This window comes from Alosa alosa, chromosome 7 (assembly GCF_017589495.1).
Source record: "Alosa alosa isolate M-15738 ecotype Scorff River chromosome 7, AALO_Geno_1.1, whole genome shotgun sequence".
Taxonomy (NCBI): Eukaryota; Metazoa; Chordata; class Actinopteri; order Clupeiformes; family Clupeidae; genus Alosa; species Alosa alosa.
In genome coordinates, this window is record NC_063195.1 from 20,266,388 (window position 1) to 20,289,769 (window position 23,382).

Sequence of the window (23,382 nt, forward strand, 5' to 3'; positions counted from 1 at the left end):
TTCACTAGCGCACCTGGGTTTCTTGAGTTGTATCCTTGTGCAGTCATCATAAACAACCTTAAGGTTCTGCATGCCTTTTTAAACTTAGTCCATAAGGGAGCAGAATACAAAGGAGTGCAATATGCTTTAAACAGGCTCATTTTGATGTCATTTGTGCTCATGCAGAATTTTCTTTCCAACATGTTAGCTTGGGCATATAATTTGTGACGCTGCCTGTATATATCCTCATCATCAGATAACTGATCTGTAAGGTAGTGATTCAGATATTCTGTCTGGAAAACAAAGATCTTTGTCCCCTTTTTGTCCTACATATCAAGACAGCACTCTTTTTGGCATTAAATATCACATCATATTTCATCAGAGCAGATATTCAGTAGCTGCTGAAAGCCAGCACTGCTGGGAGAGAAAATGGCCAGATCATCAGCATGAAATGATTTACCAAGGTGTTACCCATCAATTCCATTATAATTAGATCCTTCCTATCAGACACATTTCTAATGTTGCACAGGCACATTTACTGTATATGCCAATTGTATTTCAACTGTAAGTGTTTTATTTGACCCAAAACACCAAAGATGCACTTAACAATTCCCCAGTGGGACAGCCCTACACCCTTACAAACTTAGCAGGAACACTCATCAAAGAAAGTCTGTGAGTCCTTTTTTCAATATAAAATTGAACTGGGGATCATGGACCCTGGGAATATAGTGCCCTGGGAACATAGGACCCTGAGAATAGAACCCTGGGAACATAGAACCCTGGGAATATAGGACTTTGGGAACATAGGAAGGTGGTGTTATCTTGGCATGGACACCATCCTGTATGTAAATGACACTATAAGGAAGTTAAAATCCTCCCATCCAGTTGACTAGGTTCCCCCTTATCCTCCCCTTGGGCCAGTAGTGTGTTTCCTTGTGTGCTTCCCTGCAGGTGTGCTCTTGTGTGCAGGTGTACTTGTAGTATAAAATCAAGGTTACTCATCCCCTCCTTGCAGATGTTTGTCTCAGAGTCCTGCTCGTAAGCCAGAGCTGTTTTGTGAGAGAGCTAGTCGCACCAACTCTGCTGTTCAGAATATTTTGGTAAGCATTAGTGGCCAGCATTTCCTCTGTTGTTTGTCTTCTTACTGTAAATAATAATAATGATATTCATAATAATTTAGTATACATTTACTATTGCAATAATAACTGTGTATAATATTAATAATTTAGTACATTTAGTGCAACATTATTCAACATTCTCCACCCTCTTGTTGCATTTACACCATGGGCGTAACAACTAGGAGCTTCTCTACAGCTAGACTCTGTTGATAGTTGGATATAATGGTTTGGCCTGATACAGGAGCAGTGCCATATGGAGGCTTCACTGACCTGGTGTTCTTTAAATTCTCTGTACTGTAGATACCTCAGTGACAAGGAAAACTTGGTTTGTGTTTGTGGACGACTTGAATTTGACCTTAATAACAGTAAAGGAGGGTGGAGTAGAAATAGACTTGTTATTGTTGTAGCTTAGTGAAACAACTCATTTGTAATTTCATAGAGTTTGACCTAATTGATCTTGATAGTGAGAACAATTTTGAGTTTTGTATGGAATTAATTCATTGACAATTCATGTACCGGTAATTGTAAATCCAGTATGCAATTTGGTCATGCTTTGTATGTTCTGCAATTTAGTGTACAAAGTAACAATGGAATCCTCACTTCAGTTTTCCTTGTCAGTAAGAATGGTCTTCCTTATTCAGTGGCCACATCTGTGACAGTAATCAAATGACCATTATTTTATTGTATAAAAAACATTACTTAATTAATAATGTCCATTACTTTTCAGAATAACCATGGTGATCTACACAGTGAAGACATACACAGGAAATTGGGCCTTTGCAGGCACAATGAGCTATATCTCCATTCAACTTCAAGGTCTCAAGGACGAGAGCAATGAAATATGTGTAGATAGGAGCCTTTTCTCTGCGCCCTGTTATCAAGGATCAGTAAGTACACTCATTTAAAGTGCCCATATTATGACTATTTTTCAACAAGTTAAAATAGGTCTATGAGTTCCAGAAAACATATTTCTGAAGTTGTTTGCTGGAAATAGCTTGTAGGAAAAGATTCTTACCTACCTCTATTACCCTCTGTTTTAGTCTCAGAGTGTGCTGTTTAGGCTCATTACATATTTATGAGCTGCTGCTCATTTGCTCACGCCCTACCAAACTTGTAATCTCCATCACACATATTTTTTTCGCATTGGATTGTTTTGTAAACAGCTTTGTAAACTAGGCACAGATGTTCACTGTTGCCAGTAGTTATGAGAAAGATAAAAAAAACATATATAGGCATCCCTTTAAGGCATACTATGCAGTTTCAGGTATTTTTGGCGACTCTAGAGCTCCTCCTAGAGTCACGATATATTTATGTTTTACTTTGAACGGCAATTAGTAGTCTACTTCTCATGGTTTGTTCCCCCTGTACACAATGACAATGCTTTTGTTGTGGAGGTGAGGGGCAAGCAACAGGCAAAAACTATCTTCAAAGAGCTATATCTACTGACAAGGTAGTGTTTCACGAATCTTGCGAGATGTCTCTTGAAGTTGCATTGCTGGTTTTCTCGTTATGGACGCAGCTATGCTCTGTGGCTATGCTAGGCGAACGGTTAAAAAGTTTGTTTAACATCAAACTGGCTTTGAGAAGTTATATTAAGGTAAACATATTGTATAGTGTATCTTTAAGGAGATGAGAAATCTATTCATTTCTACACCGAAAATTACTGAATACATTTACATGAAAATTAGAGAAAAAGTAGGCATGTTCAGTATGTTCCTGAATTGGCAAAGTGCTGCATTGTGTACAAAAGGATTATATCTGCATGTGCTTTTCTGTTTTTTTTGTTTGTTTGTTTGTTTTTTTAAGATTTACAAACAGCAGTATACACTGACATTTTGGTGGGTCATCTTATTTAAATGTGTGCCACTATTGTTTACTAATCAGTCTGTAAGCTATTACATTTCAAAAGTAATCATCACCACCCTTATTGCAGGAAGTTGTTATCAACTGCTGATTGACTTCCTGGTTAACTGTCCAATGCATCTTCTCTGAATATAATTTATTGTCTAGTTGACTTTTTGAATATCAGACCATTACTTTTCATGGAAAATATGTGTATGAACATTGTATGGCGGGATGATAAACAAAGGTTGGAATTGATTATGTGGAATTAATTATGTATGTATGATTTGTGTTATAAATATATTATGTATATTATTAATTATGTATGTATGATTTGCATTATAAATATATTATATATACATTATATAACATGATGTATATCTACAGCATCGTAATACAAGAGATTCAAGCAGGTGCTATAGCTGGTTTGCAATATCTTCCGTAGATATGTGGGCATCACATCAAAACAGTTGTTTCTTCACATTATTTTGTTATTTAGGTCAATGTTTGATGTTTTAAAGGGGAAATGTCTCATTATGTTGGCTGTGAGCGCAGCCACGCGACACTCTCACAATGACTTGCATTGTATTTAATACTGCAGTATCATGTGGTACATGGTGGCACTAGTTTTTTTGCATGCTAACTTCAGTGGATACCTGGACAACATGGAGCACAGGCATTTTTGACATCACATCAAACCCGTCGTGTATAAATATCTGCCACATAGCCTCTTTAAAAACAAACAAAACAACTCCAGTGCTTTACAATCTTAAAATCGCTTTTCATATGTCTTTACAGGAACGGACATTCGAGGTACAGTGTAAAGAGGCCCTGGGGGAGCTCATACTTGTCAAACTCCATTCCAAGCCATTTTTGGGTCTTAACAACCAGTGGTTTTGCGATAAGATCGTGATTACAACGCCTGAAGGGGATGAGATTTTGTTTCCATGCTACCGCTGGCTGGCCTGTAATGAGAGTCTTGATCTAAGACCTGCCAAAGGTAGGCACTAGGGGCAGACTTCACAATTACTGTTGTACTTGAGAGTACAATGGTGATGTCTTGTAAATGTACCGCACACACACACACACACACACACACACACACACACACACACACACACATACTGCAGACAAATTCCTTTTGCACATAGCCAGCATGGTTGGGAAATTATTCAAATGACTTAATTTCATTGTTAATACAGTATTTATTTGAATAGCAGCTCCTGCAAGCATAAACATTTTTAATTTTATTTACAGTAAAGGTAGTTTATCCACATCCATTGTTTGCTGGCTGCTGTTTATTGTCAGTTTGTAAAGTTTAGGCAAAGCAGAAGAAACATTAGGAATCTCTGATTAATGTGATTGGTTAGGCTGGAGCTGGACCAATGATTTCAAAGTTTACTTTAAGTCTACGCCAATCACCATGCTATTGTTGTAAATTATTCTCAATTGCTTGGGACCAGATATTGATCTGAGTTTGGCTTACCTTGAAGGTGGCTCGGCCAATTTTTCCAGATACCAGAAGGCGCAGTGCCATGGCAAAACACAATTATTAGGAGAGGTCTCCCCAATTAAGTATTTATTGTCCGTCTTATGTCACAAAGTTATGAATGTTATACTTATATGACCATTCGACACGAGTGGGAGTGGGGTTGGTAACAGTGGGCTGCAGGGTGAGAGAGGTGATGCTACACCCACACCGAATGCAGTGTTTCAGGTGGACATCTTCGATGGCTGGTAGTTGGATATAAATGCCGTTCTTGGGCTTTCCTGAACAGAAAAGTGGTGTTTAGAGACCATGTCAAGTCCTCGGCAAAGTGGACTAGGGTTGCACAATTCTGGGAATTTTGCAGAGTTGTAAAATTTCCATGACAATTAACAAGCATGTATGTGAATTAACGGAAATAAACAGGAATTAATAATAATATACTGGAAATATGTAATATTACAAGATTACAACACCTTGCAGCATAATATTAAAACAACGTGATTTAATTCAAATTCACTGCGGAAGATGCAGAACTTTTGAAGCTTGTCCTCAGTATCTCAGTTCTAGCCAGTGGCGTAGGTTTGTATGGGGATGCGTGTCCCTACCAATATTTTAGCAAACTCATTCGTATTATGTGTGTTGTGAAGTTGTAGCCTCATCATTTTGATGTATTCTGCAGGAAAACCAGTTTAGACATGCTATCATTTGATTGGCTGAAACCAAGGAGGATTTATCTGACACTCACATGAAAGTGTCAAAGCAACTTAGATAGATAGATAGATAGATAGATACTGTAGATACTTTATTGATCCCCAAGGAACAGAGGGGGTACCAACATGTAGTCAATAAATCAGATTGGCTTTACTGCAAACTGCTTTGAAATCGATTGCAACACATTCCACTCAAATAGCTATAGGAGGCTACAATTTTACTTTTTATTTGCTAACAATAACTGTCTAGCATCATGTCATTGCCTGTTTCCATTTCCAAAGCTGTGTCCCTACCAGGCTGAGACCAAACCTACGCCCTTAGTACTGGTTTTCAGGCAGCGGTAATGTTTCCCAGACCGTAGCACAGAGAAGAGGCTATAGTTGTATATAGTGGTATATAGCTCTGGACTGACATATCCTGTTCTATTTCAGCTTTGCTTGTGTTCCAGGACACCAACAAAGTAGCCCAAGAACAAAGGAGGAAGCAGCTAGAAAATCGACAGGATACATATAGGTTTGGGGACAACACACCAAATATCTCGATTAAATTGTGTTAAATTCAATATTTTCCCAACTGTCTGCATATTCCTCCCACAGGTGGCATGTGTACGATGAGGACATGGCCCGCATTACCAACTTTGATTCTCCCTTTGCTCTGCCTGCTGAACTCCAGTTCTCTTTCACAAAGGAAATTGAGATTTTCTACACAGGAGGAAAGCAGTAAGTAATTTGGAAGAAAGAAAGAAAGAAGGAAAGAAGGAAAGAAAGAAAGAAAGAAAGAAAGAAGGAAAGAAGGAAAGAAAGAAAGAAAGAAAGAAAGAAAGAAAGAAAGAAGGAAAGAAAGAAAGAAAGAAAGAAAGAAAGAAAGAAAGAAGGAAAGAAAGACAAAAACTCCCATGCTGTTCAAAATATAATTTAATTTCCATGAAAGTCCTGGTAAACAAGCCAATATATGTTTACAGTTTCTAACTTTTACCTATTTGTACCTTACATTCTTTTTAATGGTCGGTCTACCAATTCTTTGTGTTTAGGTTAGCTCTTCTGCAGCTAAATGGATTAGCTCGTTGCAGAGATTCGTGGAAGAGCATTAAAGAACTTGATGCCCTCATTTGCGGAATTACAAATGAAACCTTGGGTACTTATCTTAAACAAGCGCTTCAATGAGCTGTACAGAATTTCTGTAGTTAAATAACAAGTACTACTGACCTGTCTATCAGAGCATATGTTCTTCTGACTTGGCATCATTTGCAGAATATGTTAGAAAGAACTGGGATAAGGACGAGTTCTTTGGCTACCAGTTCCTGAATGGCCTAAACCCCATGATGATCCAGCGCTGCTCAAAGCTGCCCAAGAACTTCCCCGTCACAGAGGAGGTGGTCAAAGGTCTTCTTGGAAAAAGCACTTTAGAGGCGGAAATAAAAGTAGGCATTAGAGTCACTCAACGGTCTAGCAGGAGAAGTCCTTCATGGATTCACTTTTACACAGATGCATGCATGCTGTCCAAAATAACTTAAAGGTGCCATGTGTAATGTCCGCCAAAAAATCAATTCATACTCCACATTCCATAAAAGATGGGGGCAGTATACCTCCAGAAAGTGAGTTGGTCTACCCTAGAGTAACAACCGAGACACATGTATTGCAGTTTGGCTGGCGGTAATGTTACCCGCATACCGCCTCCCATGGCTGAAACTGGTATTATGACACCTGTCGGGCTGTGGCTAGTAATTTAGCATGCTAATTCAGGTTGATATCTCTTCAGCACTATACCTTGTCATTTTTTTAATGACATCATCATCCTTATTTCTGCTCCTTCTTATGATGCGTGTAGCTCATTTTTTTGGATATTTTTACCTCAATTCTTACACATGGCACCTTTAAAATACAGTACTGACATACATTTTCTGATTTAATGTGTACTACTTGGTTTTCAAGCTTGTGATTTTAAATAATAATAATAAAACATTGTCTGTTTGTTGTTTTTTTCCTTAACTAAACCTAATCCATCCAGAAAGGAAACATATTCCTGTGCGACTACAAGATGCTGGATGGAGTCAGAGGAAATGTGGTGAACGGTGAACAGCAGTTTCTCACCGCTCCTCTGGTGCTGCTTCACCTCGACCATCATGGCCTGATGCTGCCCATCGCCATACAGGTAAACACACCTGAACAACACTAAGATCTGAAGAGGTGAACAGTGAACAGGAGGAGGTATCGTATGTGCACCACAATGCTAATCGAGCTTTAAATATAGGAGAGCCTTTACATCTTAGCTTCCTTCTTCTCCACCTGACCAGCCTCAAGGAAACGGGTAACCTCTCTGAGCTGGGTGCTCTGGGATCTCTGGCTTCTGCTTTGCCTTTTTTTCCACATTTACATTACCGTAATTTCCCAACTATTGGCCAAGGTTTACACATTGAGGTTAATACACGGGGGCAGTTAATAATATGGTTTTAATATGTTTTTGGTGTTGTTTTTAACTTGCATAAAACAGTACCCTGTGGCTTATACACTATGCGGCTAATACACAGGAAATTACTGTATTCATTTAGACACTTTTTCCAAACAACAACATTTGTATGTCAATTATATTACAAAGGCATTGTTACATTGTCCCCAGAGCAGGGTTCAGGGTTTAAGTGCCTTGCTCAAGGGCACACCGGTGGAAGCTGGGAATTGAACCCACAACTTTTCTGGCTACTGCATGCTAGCCCAGCTCCTTAACCACTATGCTACCACCGCCCCAACATATTCTATTGGGGAGCCTAGGATTAGGGGTGGGGTTTGGTCAGGAACGTATACCATCTCTTCGCGTCAGCTAAATACCACAACCATAAATACAGCAATGAGGCGGAAAATGGCAATTTTACCGAAGGCCAGCCATCCCTTAACTTCGGCTAAATGGTAGGCACTGGCCATATTATGCACATTCAGAATACTGGTGTAGCAGTTCTACATGTCTGGCATTTCGCCACAGTTAGGGCAAACACCTGGACCTGAGAACCCCATCTTCCTGCCTACCGACTCCAAGCATGACTGGCTGCTGGCTAAGATCTGTGTACGGGCCGCGGAGTACTGCGTGCAAGAGGTCGACTTCCACCTGCTGAGAACTCACGTGCTGGCTGAGGTGTTCACCTTGGCAACGTTGCGGTGCCTCCCCTCCATACACCCCCTTTACAAGGTATGGAAGGATGACTTGTCCCACAATTAAAACAAACACAGTGTATTTGTGGTCCATGTACTTCACAGCTATTTGATTTTCATTTTGAAATGGTTAGATTCAAATTTAGATTCAAATTTATTGTCAATGTGCAGAGTAGGCTACAAGTACAGAGACAACGAAATGCAAATGGTGACACCACAATCGGAAAACGACTTGTTTCCTGTTTTTGGTTTTGAAATTGTAATGGAGAAATGGCCTGTTATCTGTTCTTTGTAATGAAAATACAAATGAAAGGTGGAACATGATGTGTTATCTGATTTTATATGCTATAACATACAGTGACCTCATGTGACACAAACTGTTGCTGATCTAGTTAAACTCTCTAAATTATTTTAATGGGATGATATAGACATCAAAGTGTAATGACCAGCTGTTGACTTTTTCCCCTTGTAGCTCCTCATTCCCCATACTCGTTACACACTCCACATCAATATCATGGCACGAAATCTGCTGATTACCGAGGAGGGAGTCTTTGTGAGGGTAAACATACAACATAGTACAAATATACTGTGTCTGACTAGTTTGTAGATATGCACCATGTATTTTCAACTTCATTGTGAACAGTTTTGTCCTATAGCCACATTTAGTTGTTTTATGCCATACCATTTGTGGTATCACTATAATATTCAACTTCATTACTGATTATAATGTGATGTGACCTTGGATAAGTTGCTGAGGCGTGGAACCTCCTCCCTGACCTACAGCTCCCTCTGTCTGCCTGAGAACATCTCTGAGAGAGGCCTGGAGGACGTCCCCAACTACTACTACAGAGATGATGGCATACAACTGTGGAACATCATCTACAGGTACGTGTAATGGCTGCCAGCTGGTGTGTAGCTGCAGTATGTGCATTGTGTGAACCTCCGTCCTGTCGCATTAAGGGGGCTTCACATTGTACGCGCAAGCGGTAGCACTGCGCTGTGAAATCCATTATTGTCAACGGCTTGAGCACACAAGAACTGGCCTGCCACTGCGCTGAGCAAAGCACAACAAAACCCCTTCAAGGGGGCTTCACATTGTGCACAGCATGCACTGCGCTCACCGCTAGGTTGCTCTTGGTTGAGGAAATGTCCCGCAGATTTGTGTTGTGGTTGCCGCCAGGCTCGGCGCAAAAGACCTATGATTTACAGTGTGCCGCGGTCACCATGGTGGTTTAGCAACCTCACAGCTAAATTTTGTAGAAACGGATATTGTGGGGTCGAGTCTAGTCAAGGGCAGGGCTGAGCCATGGGGGTCAACACAACACAGAGTACATACATTTACTACTATAAGTAGTGCAGTAGATGCAAATTTTACATACAAATCACATGTTCTAGTGTTTGTGTGTGGGGGGGGGGGGGTCATGTGCAGGTATGTAACAGGAGTCTTGCAACATTACTACACATCTGATGAGCATGTGCAGAAGGACACAGAACTGCAGAGCTGGATCAGAGAGATTTTCACCAATGGATTCCTGGGAAGGAGCAACACAGGTGAGATTATTTCTTCACAATGTGTTGATTTGTAGAACTAAACTAAAAGGAATTAAACTATTTTTTTCTAGCATGATCATGCCTGGCTAAAGCACTTTACTCTGTTCTGATGTCCGACAGATGTGATCTTGTCCTTGCGGGTTATTAATTCACATGTCTGTCTTTATTTCTCTTAGGAATACCTGAGTCTTTTCAGAGAATGGAAGATCTCCTCAAGTTTGTTACCATGGTGATCTTTACTGTATCAGCCCAGCATGCTGCTCTCAACAATGGACAGGTAATTTATTATAAAGGTCTGAGAATCTATTTGGCTCAGATTATAAAATAAACACTTTTTTTTCAGCTGGCCGTTGGTGGGTGGTTCCCCAACAAAGCCCCTCTCCAAAGGAAAAATGCCAGACCATTGTTGGATGTTGTCTCTATTATGTCTACCTTGACGCTTTGTGAGAAAAATTACAATCAGCATTGAGGCCACAATGGGAAAGGCCTTCTTTAAGATAATGATCTATTGTAGTTCTTTTCTTTTGTCATCCTAGGTTCTTTGATCTTGTCTAAATTGATCTAAATTGCCCCATGCAGTTTGACTTTGGTGGCTGGATGCCCAACTACCCCACTGCTCTCAGAAAGCCCCCTCCCAAAGAGAAAGGCCAAACCACGATGGACACTATCCTGGAAACCTTACCTAATGTGAGCACAACAGTAAATAGCATGGCTATCCTGAAAGTGCTCAGCATAAATTCAACAGACCATGTGAGTGTGTGCATCATGTTTTAAGAAACAACAAATAATACAGTAATATAACACACAATCTAAATGCCTTTTGTCTACCATTATTATTAGTGTTGATTTAATACTGCCCTCTGAAGTGCCAAGCTGTAAGGTTACTTAAGAAATAAACAGGTTTTGGGTTTGCATCACCCAATACATGAAATTACAGTACAAATGACATTTCAAACAAGGGCAGAGAAAATATCCAAAATAAGCATTTAAGTATTTATTTTACTTCACTTTGGCTATCTGAGTCTGTAATTTTCAATATCAATACACATAGTGATCACATTCTCTCTGCAGTACCCTCTTGGATGTTTTCCAGAAGAACTGTTTGACGAGGAAGTTCCTTGCCGTTGCATCAAAGATTTTCAGGAGTGGCTAAAGTTGTTGTCTGGTCGAATTGAGGAGCGCAACAAGACGCTGAAGCATCCCTACACCTATCTAAACCCCAAAAATGTGGACAACAGTGTGACACTTTGACCCTTCTTTACTTTTGTCTTTTCTATTAATAATCTTGGCAATGAAAATAAAAAATAAACCAAGGAACAACTAAAAAATAGGAAAACAAATGATTAACACTGAATCGCAATACTACCTCCCCTTCCCCTTTATTCCTTGTGTTATAGGGGCAAATTCTCCCATGTGTCTAAGGGTGCATGTGAAAAAATGTGCAACTAGGCTTTTTCAGCCTGAGCATGTTCTGGCACATTCCCTTGACTTAAGTCATGTTTGTACACTGGAGGCAGTTCCGTGCTTCAGGAGCAGTTACTCCATAATTTCTAATGTAAACAACTCTTGCACAAATTCTGCCACTGAGTTACATGCTTTTGCAGCTAAGCACTTCTGAGGGCTGCATTAAGGTTGAGCGCCACTACAAGGTGGAACAGCATATTGCTTGATGTCGACAGTAAACCGAGTTGTAATTACATGTAGGTTACAAAGAATGTTACAAATTAACATTACAGTATTAAATTGATTGCATAATGTGCTGATTTGGGCTTTATGTTTTTTCACATTACAGTGTCATACAGTAGGTAGGGCTGTAACGATACACCAACCTCACGATTCAGTTTGTATCACGATTTTTGACCCACGGTTCGATACAAACCTCAACTTTTTATTATTATTTTTTGGATGGGGGTGTTAGACATTTTATTAAATAACATTTCAATAGCCTACCTTGAAACACCAGATGATTAGAATATAACATATAGTATAATGCATCTGTACTATTTAATATCCTGATATAAAAAAAGAGAGTACTGCATTGGACTGTTCACAGGCCTTCCTAAAAAGACTATCAAACAGCTTCAGGTGATACAAAATGCAGCAGCTAGGATTCTCACAAATACTAAAAGAACTGACTACATTACTCAAATTCTTCTTCAAATGTGTACATTATTACTTGTTTACAACTTTTATTTTCTTATGATCTTTACCTTTTGAAGTATTCTTTGACTATATTGCCCTTCTGTGCTTTTATTTGTTAACTGTTTGCTTTTGTTTATGTAAAGCACATTGAATGACCTCTGTGTATGAAATGCGCTATATAAATAAACTTGACTTAAGGCATGTTGCTGTGAAAAAAGATGCCAATTATGTATTAAGTATGATTATCATACATAGTGTGGGCCGTGTTATTTGGCTGAGGGGCCCCATTCAGATATCAGGGGTGAATACATAGCCCATGGTATGATGGAGGGGCCTATTAAGACATATCAAATAACATAAACCATGCCATTTGACTAAGGGGCCCAATTAAGACATATCACATAACATAAGCTATGTTATTTGATTAAGGGGCCCTATTCAGATGGGAGAACATAGTAGTGACTTCATGCAGAGGCTTGAGCTTCAGGCATACCTGTGAGAGTAACAATCTAAGGGTTATTGTTTTTGACCTGAACATACGTTATAACCTACATGTGTAAATAAAGGTAACTGAGGCTGGCAGTTACTGTGGAATGTGTCTAATTCCAGGGGGAGTAGAAGAAAGAGGCAGAAGGTGATGTAGCTTGAGGAGGGAGAGGGAGAAGGCAGAATGGGAGGGAGGGAGGGAGGGAGAGAGAGAGAAGAGAAAGAGAGAGAGAGAGGGTGCATGTCTGAGTGTGTGAAAGAAGGAGAGGGAGACGAGCAAGACTACGCCTCTCGCCCTCCCCTCCCTCCCAGGCTGCTGGCTCAGACGGCGGAGTGTAGCCAGGTTGCGGCGGCTGGATGGAGGCTCAGGGAGAGACCAGCACCACCGGTAAGGACAGACAGGCGTTACGGAGGCTCACACTGCGGGACGAACAAAAGCAGTTTACAGCCCTTCTGCATTGTCTCGTACAAAGAGGTGCCCTGCTTGTGCTTCAAGCAAGAGGACTGCCTGTAGAGAATGAGCAGCAATGCACCAGCAGACAGCCAGTGACAAGTGCAGACTGCTTTGTGAATGCCGCTGAGTTCAGATGCATGTGCATTGTGTGTGTGTGTGTGTGTTTGTTTGTGTGTGTGTGAGTGTTTAAGTGTGTATGTATGTCTTTGTGATTGTGTGTACGCGTGCACACACATGTGAAGGCATGCACTGCTGCTTGAGCAAAAGGCATTTTTCCCTTCTGTTCATTTGTGAGGATTTGTATGTGGGCACATTAGCTGAGGAGGATTTAGAAGAGCATCTCTGTCATATGTGAGTGAGAGACAGCATTGTGGTTTGATCTTGATGAATTGATCAAAAAGATCAGGTTTAGTTTACGGGCAGAGTCGAAAGATTGGACTTCCGATACTGTTGCCCACTACTTCTCTCCCTGATGTGCCCTGTATGATGGACTAGCAGAAAGGGATGAGTAATGTGCCTTCATTAGTAGCCTACTACTGCAGGACAATCTGCACACTGCAGAAAAAAGGCAGGAATCGGGATGCTAGACTATAGGCTACTGGGTTAAAAACTACAGGATGCCACACATTTTATAATAAGATTCATCTTTCTCATGATGCCAACATTTAGCTTTCCAAAAACGAGAGATTGTTTTTCTTGCGGGGCCTCCTATCAAAAGCAGATGATAGTGGTAGGACACTAAAGCTGAGACTTTTTCAAGAATATACAAAACAGGATTCTAAAATTCATTTAAAAAGCATTTCACTTTTGTCACTGCTATACTTTACATGTAGGCTACTGCACATTTTCACAATTCAAAATTATACTGACCAAAATTGTAAAATCTGCTTTTATGTATTTGTTGCATGTATATTTTCTTACAATTTACAGACCAATTTAAACCAAATGCAGCATGGGCCTACTTGTGTTTTTGTAAGTCTATGTTGATAAATTAATCGAGGGTCGTGCTTTCCTTTTAAGAGTCCGATTATCATTGACAAAATTACACTGCAGTTGGAGGTACACTAACTATTCTCTATTCTTGCCTCATTAAATGCCACAATGTGTCCTTATTTTTAGTGGTATAGAAATGGCCACGCTCATTCTTGGAAGTCGATGTGATGCGATGCGTGAAGCCCATAGATGGACAGTAAAAGAAAAGATGTAGGCCCAAGTAACCACATGATTGAAGACGTAGCGCGTTCCAGCAGCTCCCCTACCCTCCCACTCTAGCGTTCCCCACGTGACGAACGCGGAACAAAGGAAAACGAAAGTAAATGTAAAGCAAGGAACTGAGACCGGTTGTGTGCAAGAATGTTTTAAACGTTTTATAAGGAGGTAAGTAGACATTGTAAGTTGAATTTAAGGTTGTAATCCAATACAGAGGTGGCAAGTGATGTCGATTTCGTGAACTGAAGGTAGGCTAATTAAGAGAGACTTTGACACTGTGGGCTACCAAGCCAAGGGTTCACAGACAGGCCTGAACGGTAAACATTGCTATCGTTGTCTAGTCCTACCTTTCATACCACGTTAACACACGTTGACTAGGCTAGCACTTTGCGTTGCGTCGCCAAATAGCCCAATTGTTGCCTTGTAGCCAAAAAAGTGGTTATAATGGATCAGCCGAAATGTAGTTGCAAATGAGGCCAGGCCCTGTCAGGTAGAAAGACGGCCTAGCCTATCTTAGGCCTACCTGAGGATGACATGATTCTGCTAGAATAAGCTGTATAATGATATGTACTCTATATGTGGTAATAGTATTGTAACAATCTTGCAAAGAATGGTTTTATTGGTTACGCACCAAAACACACGAACGTCATTACACAGGCAAAACAAAGGAGATCAATTAAACAAGCACTAAACACAAACAGGGTAGTCACATACAATACACGGGGTAAACACATGAGGTACAACATAAAGAAAGACTATACCAGCTAACACATACATAACAAGGTGACTTCCGGGGACGGCTGCACGGTGACCGGTGTTAGAGCCACAGCTCCACTGTCACCAAGGTCAACAGAATCAGTGTCCAAGTCTCCACGACCCTCAGCTGAGGCCAGGGGTCGATACGGGGCCAGTCGATCACGGTGGAGAGCCACAACTCTCCGACGCTTAATCAGTCTCACACGAAAGACCACCAGGGGCAAGTGTAAGTCCCAGTCCTTTTGTCGGCGGTCGGCCAATATGGCCAGCTGCACTGCTAGCGTCCGATTAAACCGTTCCACTAGCCCGTCGCTTTGTGGATGCAGAGGTGTCGTTCTCGTTTTCCGGATGCCCATGCGCTGGCAAACCTCAGCAAACACCTCTGCCTCGAAATTCCGCCCTTGGTCGCTGTGGAGCTCTTCCGGTGCCCCGAACCGGCAGAACATCTCAGTGACCAGTCTGTCCGCTGTCGTCTGGGCGCTCTGATCTGGCACTGCATACGCCTCCGGCCACTTAGTGAAATAGTCTATAGCTACGAGCACATAGCGATTTCCCCGCTCTGTGACTGGCAGTGGGCCCATGATATCGACGGCTACCCGCTCCATGGGAGCCCCGACTGCGTATTGCTGCAGCGAGCGGCGAAAGGCCGTCGGGGGGCCCTTCTTAAGCTGTGCAGGCGTCACAGCAGTGAACATGCAGTTCAACGTCCAGCCTGCATCCCGGCCAATAGAAGTGGCTTCTCAGCCGACGAAGAGTTTTTGCAATGCCGAAATGAGCCGCCCCCACTGCCCCATGTACCTGTTCCAGTACACGGGCTCGCCTGCTTGAGAGAGGACGGCGCCGACGCCCACGTCGCTGGCGTCGGTGTCCAGGATGAACGGCAGTTGAGGGTCAGGGAAAGCGAGCCCTGGGGCCTCACATAGCGCCCTCTGCAGCCGCAGGAATGCTGCGTCGCACTCCCGCGTCCACTCGAAGAGCTGGCCTTTGTGCGTTAAACGATGCAGCGGGCTGGCGACTGTAGCAAAGTCCCGGATGGAACACCGGTAATATGACGCCAGGCCCAGGAAGCTCCGCAGCTCAGCACCATTGCACGGAACAGGCCAACGTCTCACCGTCTCCACCTTAGCTGGGTCGGTGGCCACTCCGGCGGCCCCCACGACATGGCCCAGGAATCTGGTTTGCCTCCGGAACAGGTGGCACTTTTTCGGGTGCAGTTTGAGCCCAGCACCCCGTATGGCGTCGAACACCTTTTCCAGATGTCCTATGGCACCGGTGAAGTCTGTTGCATGACACAGGATGTCGTCCAGGTAAACCACGCAGCATGTTCGTGGAATGCCCGCCAGGACACGCTCCATCAGCCGCTCAAAGTTCGCTGGCACGTTGCATAGGCCGATTGGAAGTACCCGGAACTGCCACAGCCCTTGCCCGATGGTAAACGCTGTCTTCGGCCGAGCTTCTGGGGCTAGCTCAATCTGCCAGTAGCCACTGCGTAAGTCCAGCGAGCTAAACCAGCAGGAGCTGGCAATGCTGTCCAGCGCATCGTCGGGGGAGTGGGTAGGAGTCTTTCCGGGTTACCTGGTTAAGGCGCCTGTAGTCAACACAGAACCGCCACGAGCCGTCCTTCCGGACGAGTACAGCCGGCGCAGGCCAGGGACTACTGCTTGGCTCTATCACTCCTGCCGCGGCCATTTCCTTGATCTTTTCTTCAGCTGCTTGTCTTGAGGCTGAAGTCGAATGGGCCGGGCATTTCCGGTGTCGATATCGTGTTGGACCAGGCTCGTTCGGGTGCAGTCCTCATCTCTTGCGGCGAAGATGTCGGTGTACGCTGCTAGTAGTCTCCGCACCTCGCCCAACCACCCAATACACAGCACATTGTCTCATGAGGAAGCTTCTCCAACACACATATTGCACACTGCCCTCTCCCCACATACACGGCTCACTATCCCATCTCCCCTGTCATCCCCCCAACACACACACCAAGACCCCTGGCAGTTGGGGTAGCCCCTTGAGCCGTGGATCTGCCCAAGGTTTCTTCCTTGGTAAGGGAGTTTTTCCTTGCCCCTGTTGCTCTTGGGTGCTCCTTGTTGGTGCCCCCCCCCAATTCCAATCCTCCCCCACCTTTCTTATGCAGCCCTTGCCACTTAATCTACTAAACCCCTCTTCTACTGCACTTTTTACCCTCCCACTTTGCACAAATAGGCTGACACCAGACATAATTTCACTGCATTTCTTACTTCCAGTAACTATATGCATGTGACAATAAACTTCCTTGTATCCTTGTATCCTTGTAAAAACTACTAAAAATTTCCCCATAGACTTAACATTGGCGATTATGACATCACAGTAGGGCACTTAGAATCCTATGCCAAGTGTTCCGGCCACCTCCAGCAACTGTCTGTCTCAGGCTTTAAAGGTGCGATTTGTAGGATTGTTACCGAACGTTCTGTTGGCCAAAATCAAAACACTGGTGAACGTTCTCAAGACTACCAGACGCGAGTCTCTTCTGGGTTGCCAGATGTAATGAAGACTTAGCTAACGTTAGTTGACCTGCAGCTGCTTTAACGTTTCTCCAACCATGACCCAGCTACACATTACGGAAACAGTGAAAACAAAAAATACCTCTCTAACCAACGTAACATGTAGCTGAAGTTAGCGATGCAGATGAAGTTTAGCATAGGCTACCTGTTGTGGAGAAATATGGCCAGCTCTGCGTCAGACTTGATATTCTTCGTTTGACGAAGACGTCACCATCTCAGGAAGCTCCTCCGATGTCCACTTAATTTGTTTCTTGTTTTAATTTTGGAAATTTGCCTGCCTCTTGTAGGCGTTCATGACTACAACTGACAGCTGTTGACAGTTGGCCTTTGCTAATTTGGCAACCCAAATGGGAGGACGCCAGCTAGCCCATTATTATCACGCTATTCTAGAATTAATCGTTCAAAACATAAACTTAAAAATTCCAAGAGATTCCGCCCCGTAACTGATTTTTTTTTCATGGGTTTTACGGGGTTTCACGGGTTAGAGTAATGTTGTCAAATAAGCCATTACTTCAATTCATCGTGTTTCCTCACCAGGGGCGTCGCTAGCTATTTAAAACATTCGGGGCTAGAGCCCAGAAGTTAGAGTTCTTTCTTGTCCGGGGGTTCGGGGGTTTCTCCCCCGAGAGATTTTGAAAACCGTGCTGATGAACATGCAATTTTAACCTACTTTGAGAATGAAAAGGAAGGCCAATCATAATGACTCACGTCCCGGCATTCTGAATATTTTGATGTTTAAAGACCGTGTAAGGAGAACGTCTCTTCTGCCAAAGTGCACCACATACAACACCCAAAATATGACATTAAAATAGCCTGTAGAATAAACATCGTCATGCACCTCTGTCAAGTGCACAGGTGTGAGCGTTCGTCTCGGGATAAACATTTCGGACGTCATCCCCTTCAATTAATGGGCTATGGGTGCCTTGAAAGCAATGCATTTGGGTTGTATATCACAAACTTTTGCCCAAAGAAAAAGTTCCGTTCTGTCAAAATCAAGCCCAACATGCATTGCTTGGAAGCCCCCTCAAATGAGGTCAGGTTTACCATATTTACTGCGCATGTGATTCAATAGTAAATCACGATATATTGAAACTGAGCTGATCGAAATGTCCTCCTGGGTTGCGGGAGATGATGACACACTGAAGAGTTTCCACTTCTTGTCCCTGCTCTGCCCTTTTTTTCTCTAAAGAAACTTCTAATATCCATTTGTCCTTATACACTTATTTCGCTAAGGCTAGTTAGTAGAAGCACGAAACAGCAATGCGTAATAGCGTAGAGGAGAATTGAAATTGCAACATTTTGCAACAAATAATTCTAAACCTGCCCAGATCCGCCAGATTGTCTTGCGCTGCTGTTAATGCACACAATGGACACAAAACACAAAAGTCTCTTCTACGGGGCTATTTATTTCATTCACGATTAGAGTTTTTGTTGTTGTTGTTGACGGCCCATAGATCCGGGGCTATCCCCACAGGATCCGGGGCTATAGCCCCGAATGCCCAGGTTTAACGACGCCACTGTTCCTCACTCTCTGACAACATATGGTCTTCATTTTTGGAATGGTTACAGTTTATTTTCCATTATTTCCTACATATTGGACCTTTAAGCATACAATCTGGCTCTATTAAGACTACAGATCCTGTTTAACTGCTTCCTCTGCCCACAACTGTTTCAAAATAAAAGTCTCCACTACAATAATTCCCTATTAAACTAGATGTACCGCAGAGCGGTACAAAATATGACCGCGGCCCAGTCCAGCACATTTTTTCCACAAAAATAAATCACGCTGAAAGGACTATATGATTCTAACTGTCTCACTAAATTGCATTATCCACACTCAATTCTCACTGATATCTGCTAGACAACAAGTACCAAAACCTGATTAGTTCATAGATTTCACATGTAAAATTCATTTTATACAACCCCACCTCCATCTTGCCTGTTCATAATTCTGAAAAATTCTTGAATTGTGTGCATGTACATGTTTATGTTATGTGTGTGTGTGTGTGTGCGTGCTTGTGTGTGTGCCTGCGTATGTGCCTGTGCATGCAAGCGTACATATGTCTACTGTGTGAGTAAGTGTCATACGTATGATTACTGTGAATGTATGTGTGTGATTATCTGTTTGTGCACATGTGTGCACATGAAATGGGTTAACATGACCCCTGGAGGCAAACATACGGAAAAAAATGGTCATCCTAGTCCCTACAGTTCTCGAGATATTCACAGAGAACTGTGTCTGCCCTACCCTCCTTTCGGGGGGTCCAGTCCAGCGGGGGGGCAACAGATCAAAGCGAAAAACGATGGTTCCATGCTATCCATGTGGGGTTACATGCCCACCAAGTTTCGTGTACCCCGGTCTTTCAGTGTCCCGGGAATCCTTGTTGGTGTACGTCACTAAATGTACACATACATTATTTTATTGTAAGGCCCCCCATGAACGAAAGTACACAAAACTTGGCATGCATTCGGAGGGTGTCATAATGATCCTACACTTTTAATTTCGTGCAGTTTTGACTTTGTCAGCCAGAGATATTGTGATGTAAAACACCTAATTTTTTGCTTTTTAATTTTTAACTAGGTGGCGCTATACATGAAATAAGTGGTAATGGGATGGGTTGACATGCCCCCTTAAGACCAACATACATAAAAAAGGTCGACCTCCTAGGCCCTACGGTTCTCGAGATATTCACAGAAAACTGTCTCCGGCCACCTACAGGCCAGTTGGTGTATAGTAATATAAATGAATTTATTGTGTGGCCCCCCATGAACGGAATTCCACAAAACTTGGCGTGCATACAGAGGGTGTCATAATGATCTTACACTTCCAATTTCGTGCAGTTTTGACTATGTTAGGTCACAGATACCTTCAATTACAACACCTCATTTTTACTTTTTTGTGTTTAACTAGGTGGCGCTATACATGAAATGAGTGGTTATGGAATGGGTTGACATGGCCCCTTGAGATCAACATACAAAAAAAAATGGTCCTCCTACACCCCTACGGTTTTCGAGATATTCACAGAAAACTGTGTTCGCCCTACCCTCCTTCCTTCGGGGTCCAGTCCAGCGGGGGGGCTACAGATCAAAATGAAAAACGATGGTTCCATGCTATCCATGTGGGGTTACATGCCCACCAAGTTTCGTGTACCCCGGTCTTTCAGTGTCCCGGGAATCATTGAGGGAAATGTGGTCATGCAAAAAAAAAAAAAGAAAATCTGACTAAACCTATATGACTGCCGCTCCACTGCGTGGCGGTCATAATAAATGGAGATGGGCGGCTGTTGGAAACGGGGGAGAACTAACAAGCCATGGTGTAAAGAAATTAAAGTGCCAGGGGTTTGCTTTTGTGCGGTTCGCTGCAAGAAAATTGTTTATGGATGCAATAGGAAAACGTTTTAACACGCCACCAATCAGAAGACCGCCATATGGTTAACGTTCGTGCACTTCAGGACATCTTCCCTACCTGGTGCAACTAGCCACCACGACAGAGGTTGGCTACGTTTATCTATGGCTGACCGTTTTTACGTATAGAAAGCAGGCTACGCATGTTCTTTCATAGCGCAACACGACCTGTCTCTCACTATATCACAACCTCTTGTCAACCTTATACAATCTGTTGCTGAAGACAAAAGCGCCCTCTCCAGATTGTCGTTATCAAATGTGCAGACCTCCTGCATGAGCACACACAGTATTGCTGCTCATTGGAAAACTGAGTTGTCTGTAAAACTAAAAATTACCATGTTTTCATTAAATGCTAGAATGTTCTGATTCGTTACTTTGATGAGGAAATGGGAAGTCTTGCAAACTTGATTTTATAGATTTTACTTGGTGTTGAATTGCATATTAACAAGAAAAAATCTCCCCTTTAAACACTTTTGGCCTGAAGTAATTAAATAAGAGTGTAAGTTAAAGCCTTTCTACAATATTGCTGCAGTAGAAAAGAACAGCAATGGCTAATCAGCAATGGTCAGGGATGGTACTAAAATATATTTTTGTTCATCAGGAAAACTCAATCTCAATCAAGAACACTCTCAATTCGCCTTATTCACATGGCGGCCATTGGCGGCTAAAACGAGGCTACAGGGTATGCAAACCATAGGATTGTTAGGCCTAGTCCACACGTACCAAACCAATCTTTTTTTCCCTCCGTCTTCCCTGGAACCGTATCAAGAATATTTGCGTCCAAACGGATCCATCTCAACACGACTCAACACGTTACTTCATACCCCAGGCCTATAGGTGGCACTGTGTCTTTACAGAAATTCACCAAAACTTGCAAAACTTCCGCCTTAAAAACAGACAGAATAGGCTACGGCGAAATTGCTAATGCAAGGAAACCAGATTTGTTTGTGTGGACTGATGGTGAACTGTCAACTGTAGTCAACTGTAAAACTAATAAACTTTATTTTACAATTTGTGAAGGGTGCAGTCCGTCCTTTATTTGGCTAGCACGCCAGGTAGGCCTACTAATCACCTTTACTTTCTTTGGTTGTAGGATAGTCCGTGATTCACATTAGTTTTGGCTATAACTGCAATTAGGCTACTAAACGCAAGGCTTACCCAAGTTCTAGGCTATTCTGTCGCCACATTTATAATATTGAAAACATAAAACATTCGTTAGTAACAGTCAATACTTTTGCCTGCATCAAATCGTGCATTCGCATTCAGTGTGCTACCATCGGCTTAGCGTGAGTTCTAAGCGTCTTTGTATGCTTATATCTGATTTCACTCGACTGTGAATGCATGTACAGTATATATGTTGTAAGACATGTAAAATAAATGAATAAACACTGGCAATACGCACAAATTAATGTAGCCTAAACTTACACTGCACTTTCCTAATAACTTAAGTTCTCTCACTGACAGTAGCTAGAATGCATAAAAAACACGGGAAAAACAGTGTTCAGTCCACCAAGTCATAAGCTATCGGCGCTCGCAGCACCAGTTGTGATATTTATCTTAATGGTGTAATGCGTAGGTAATGTCATGTATGAAAACTAGTATTGTTAGGCAATACTATAAGTGCAAGTCAGGGCAGCTGAGGTGTGGCGATGACATCATCGATACATAAGCAGGATGTCTTGCGGTTTAAGCTGTCTAAGCGAACTCAAGCGGACTCACGGTTTCAGATTTCTCCACTCTGGGACCAGGTTTCAGAAAAGTGCGGTTTCGGGCAGTGCGTTTACAGGATTCGTTTGGGCCTTTCGGCCAAAGGCGAAGCAAAACCTCTGTGTTTAACCTAAAAGCGTCTCCGTGTGGACAGGCCCTTATGTTCTATGCATTCACCTGTAGGTGGCATTTATTATATAGTAAGTGTACCCTGTAGCCTCGTTTTGGTTTAAACAATGGCTGCCCGTGTGAATAAAGGCGAATACTCCCCTTTACTTTGCTGTTTGCATCTTTTTTGTACATTAAAACCAATAGGTCGCGACTGCAAAAGGGGTGCCATCTCTATAGGTAGATATGAAAAACGTATGACTTATGGCCTGAAAAAAGTTCAGTCAAATGATTTTTTTTTCACTTTAATCCCTGCTTTTGATGCACATGACCTTTGTCAGTTCGCTAATAGCAAATGTGGCCGATTGGCTGCTGTTCCGTGTCCAGTGGATTATTGAGATGAGGCATTTTGGTTTTTTTGATGACAGTCGCTGAGTCATCACGCTGTATTCCCCTGTTTAGTCATTACTCGGACATGAGTGAGCATTACCCACAGGTACATGTGAATCCCCTGACAAGAGGCTTGCGTCTGAGTGACAGGATATTTGAAGTACTAATCTCTTTTAGTTGGGAACCGTCAGTCACACTACACCCAGCCAGGGTTTTGCAAAATGGATAGATATTTGGTATGGGTGCTTGCATTTCTTTAGGAATCTGCCGTCTTGGTTTGTATAGAAATTAATATTAGGTGACACATACACATAAGAGTTTTGAAGCATATTCAGCAGAACCAAACTGAAACATGTGC

At 42.4% G+C, this 23,382-nt stretch overlaps 1 protein-coding gene across 1 annotated transcript; it reads left to right on the forward strand.

Annotated features, from left to right (window-relative positions):
* Positions 1-806: 806 nt before the first annotated feature.
* LOC125298294 (polyunsaturated fatty acid lipoxygenase ALOX15B-like) lies at positions 807-11,081 on the forward strand. The gene is made up of 12 exons (XM_048248995.1): positions 807-820; positions 949-1,017; positions 5,736-5,858; positions 6,358-6,559; positions 7,147-7,290; positions 8,113-8,316; positions 8,752-8,838; positions 9,028-9,164; positions 9,709-9,830; positions 10,007-10,107; positions 10,410-10,580; positions 10,902-11,081. The coding sequence occupies exons 1-12, from the start codon at positions 807-809 to the stop codon at positions 11,079-11,081; spliced, it is 1,554 nt and encodes a 517-aa protein (XP_048104952.1).
* The last annotated feature ends 12,301 nt before the right edge of the window (positions 11,082-23,382 follow it).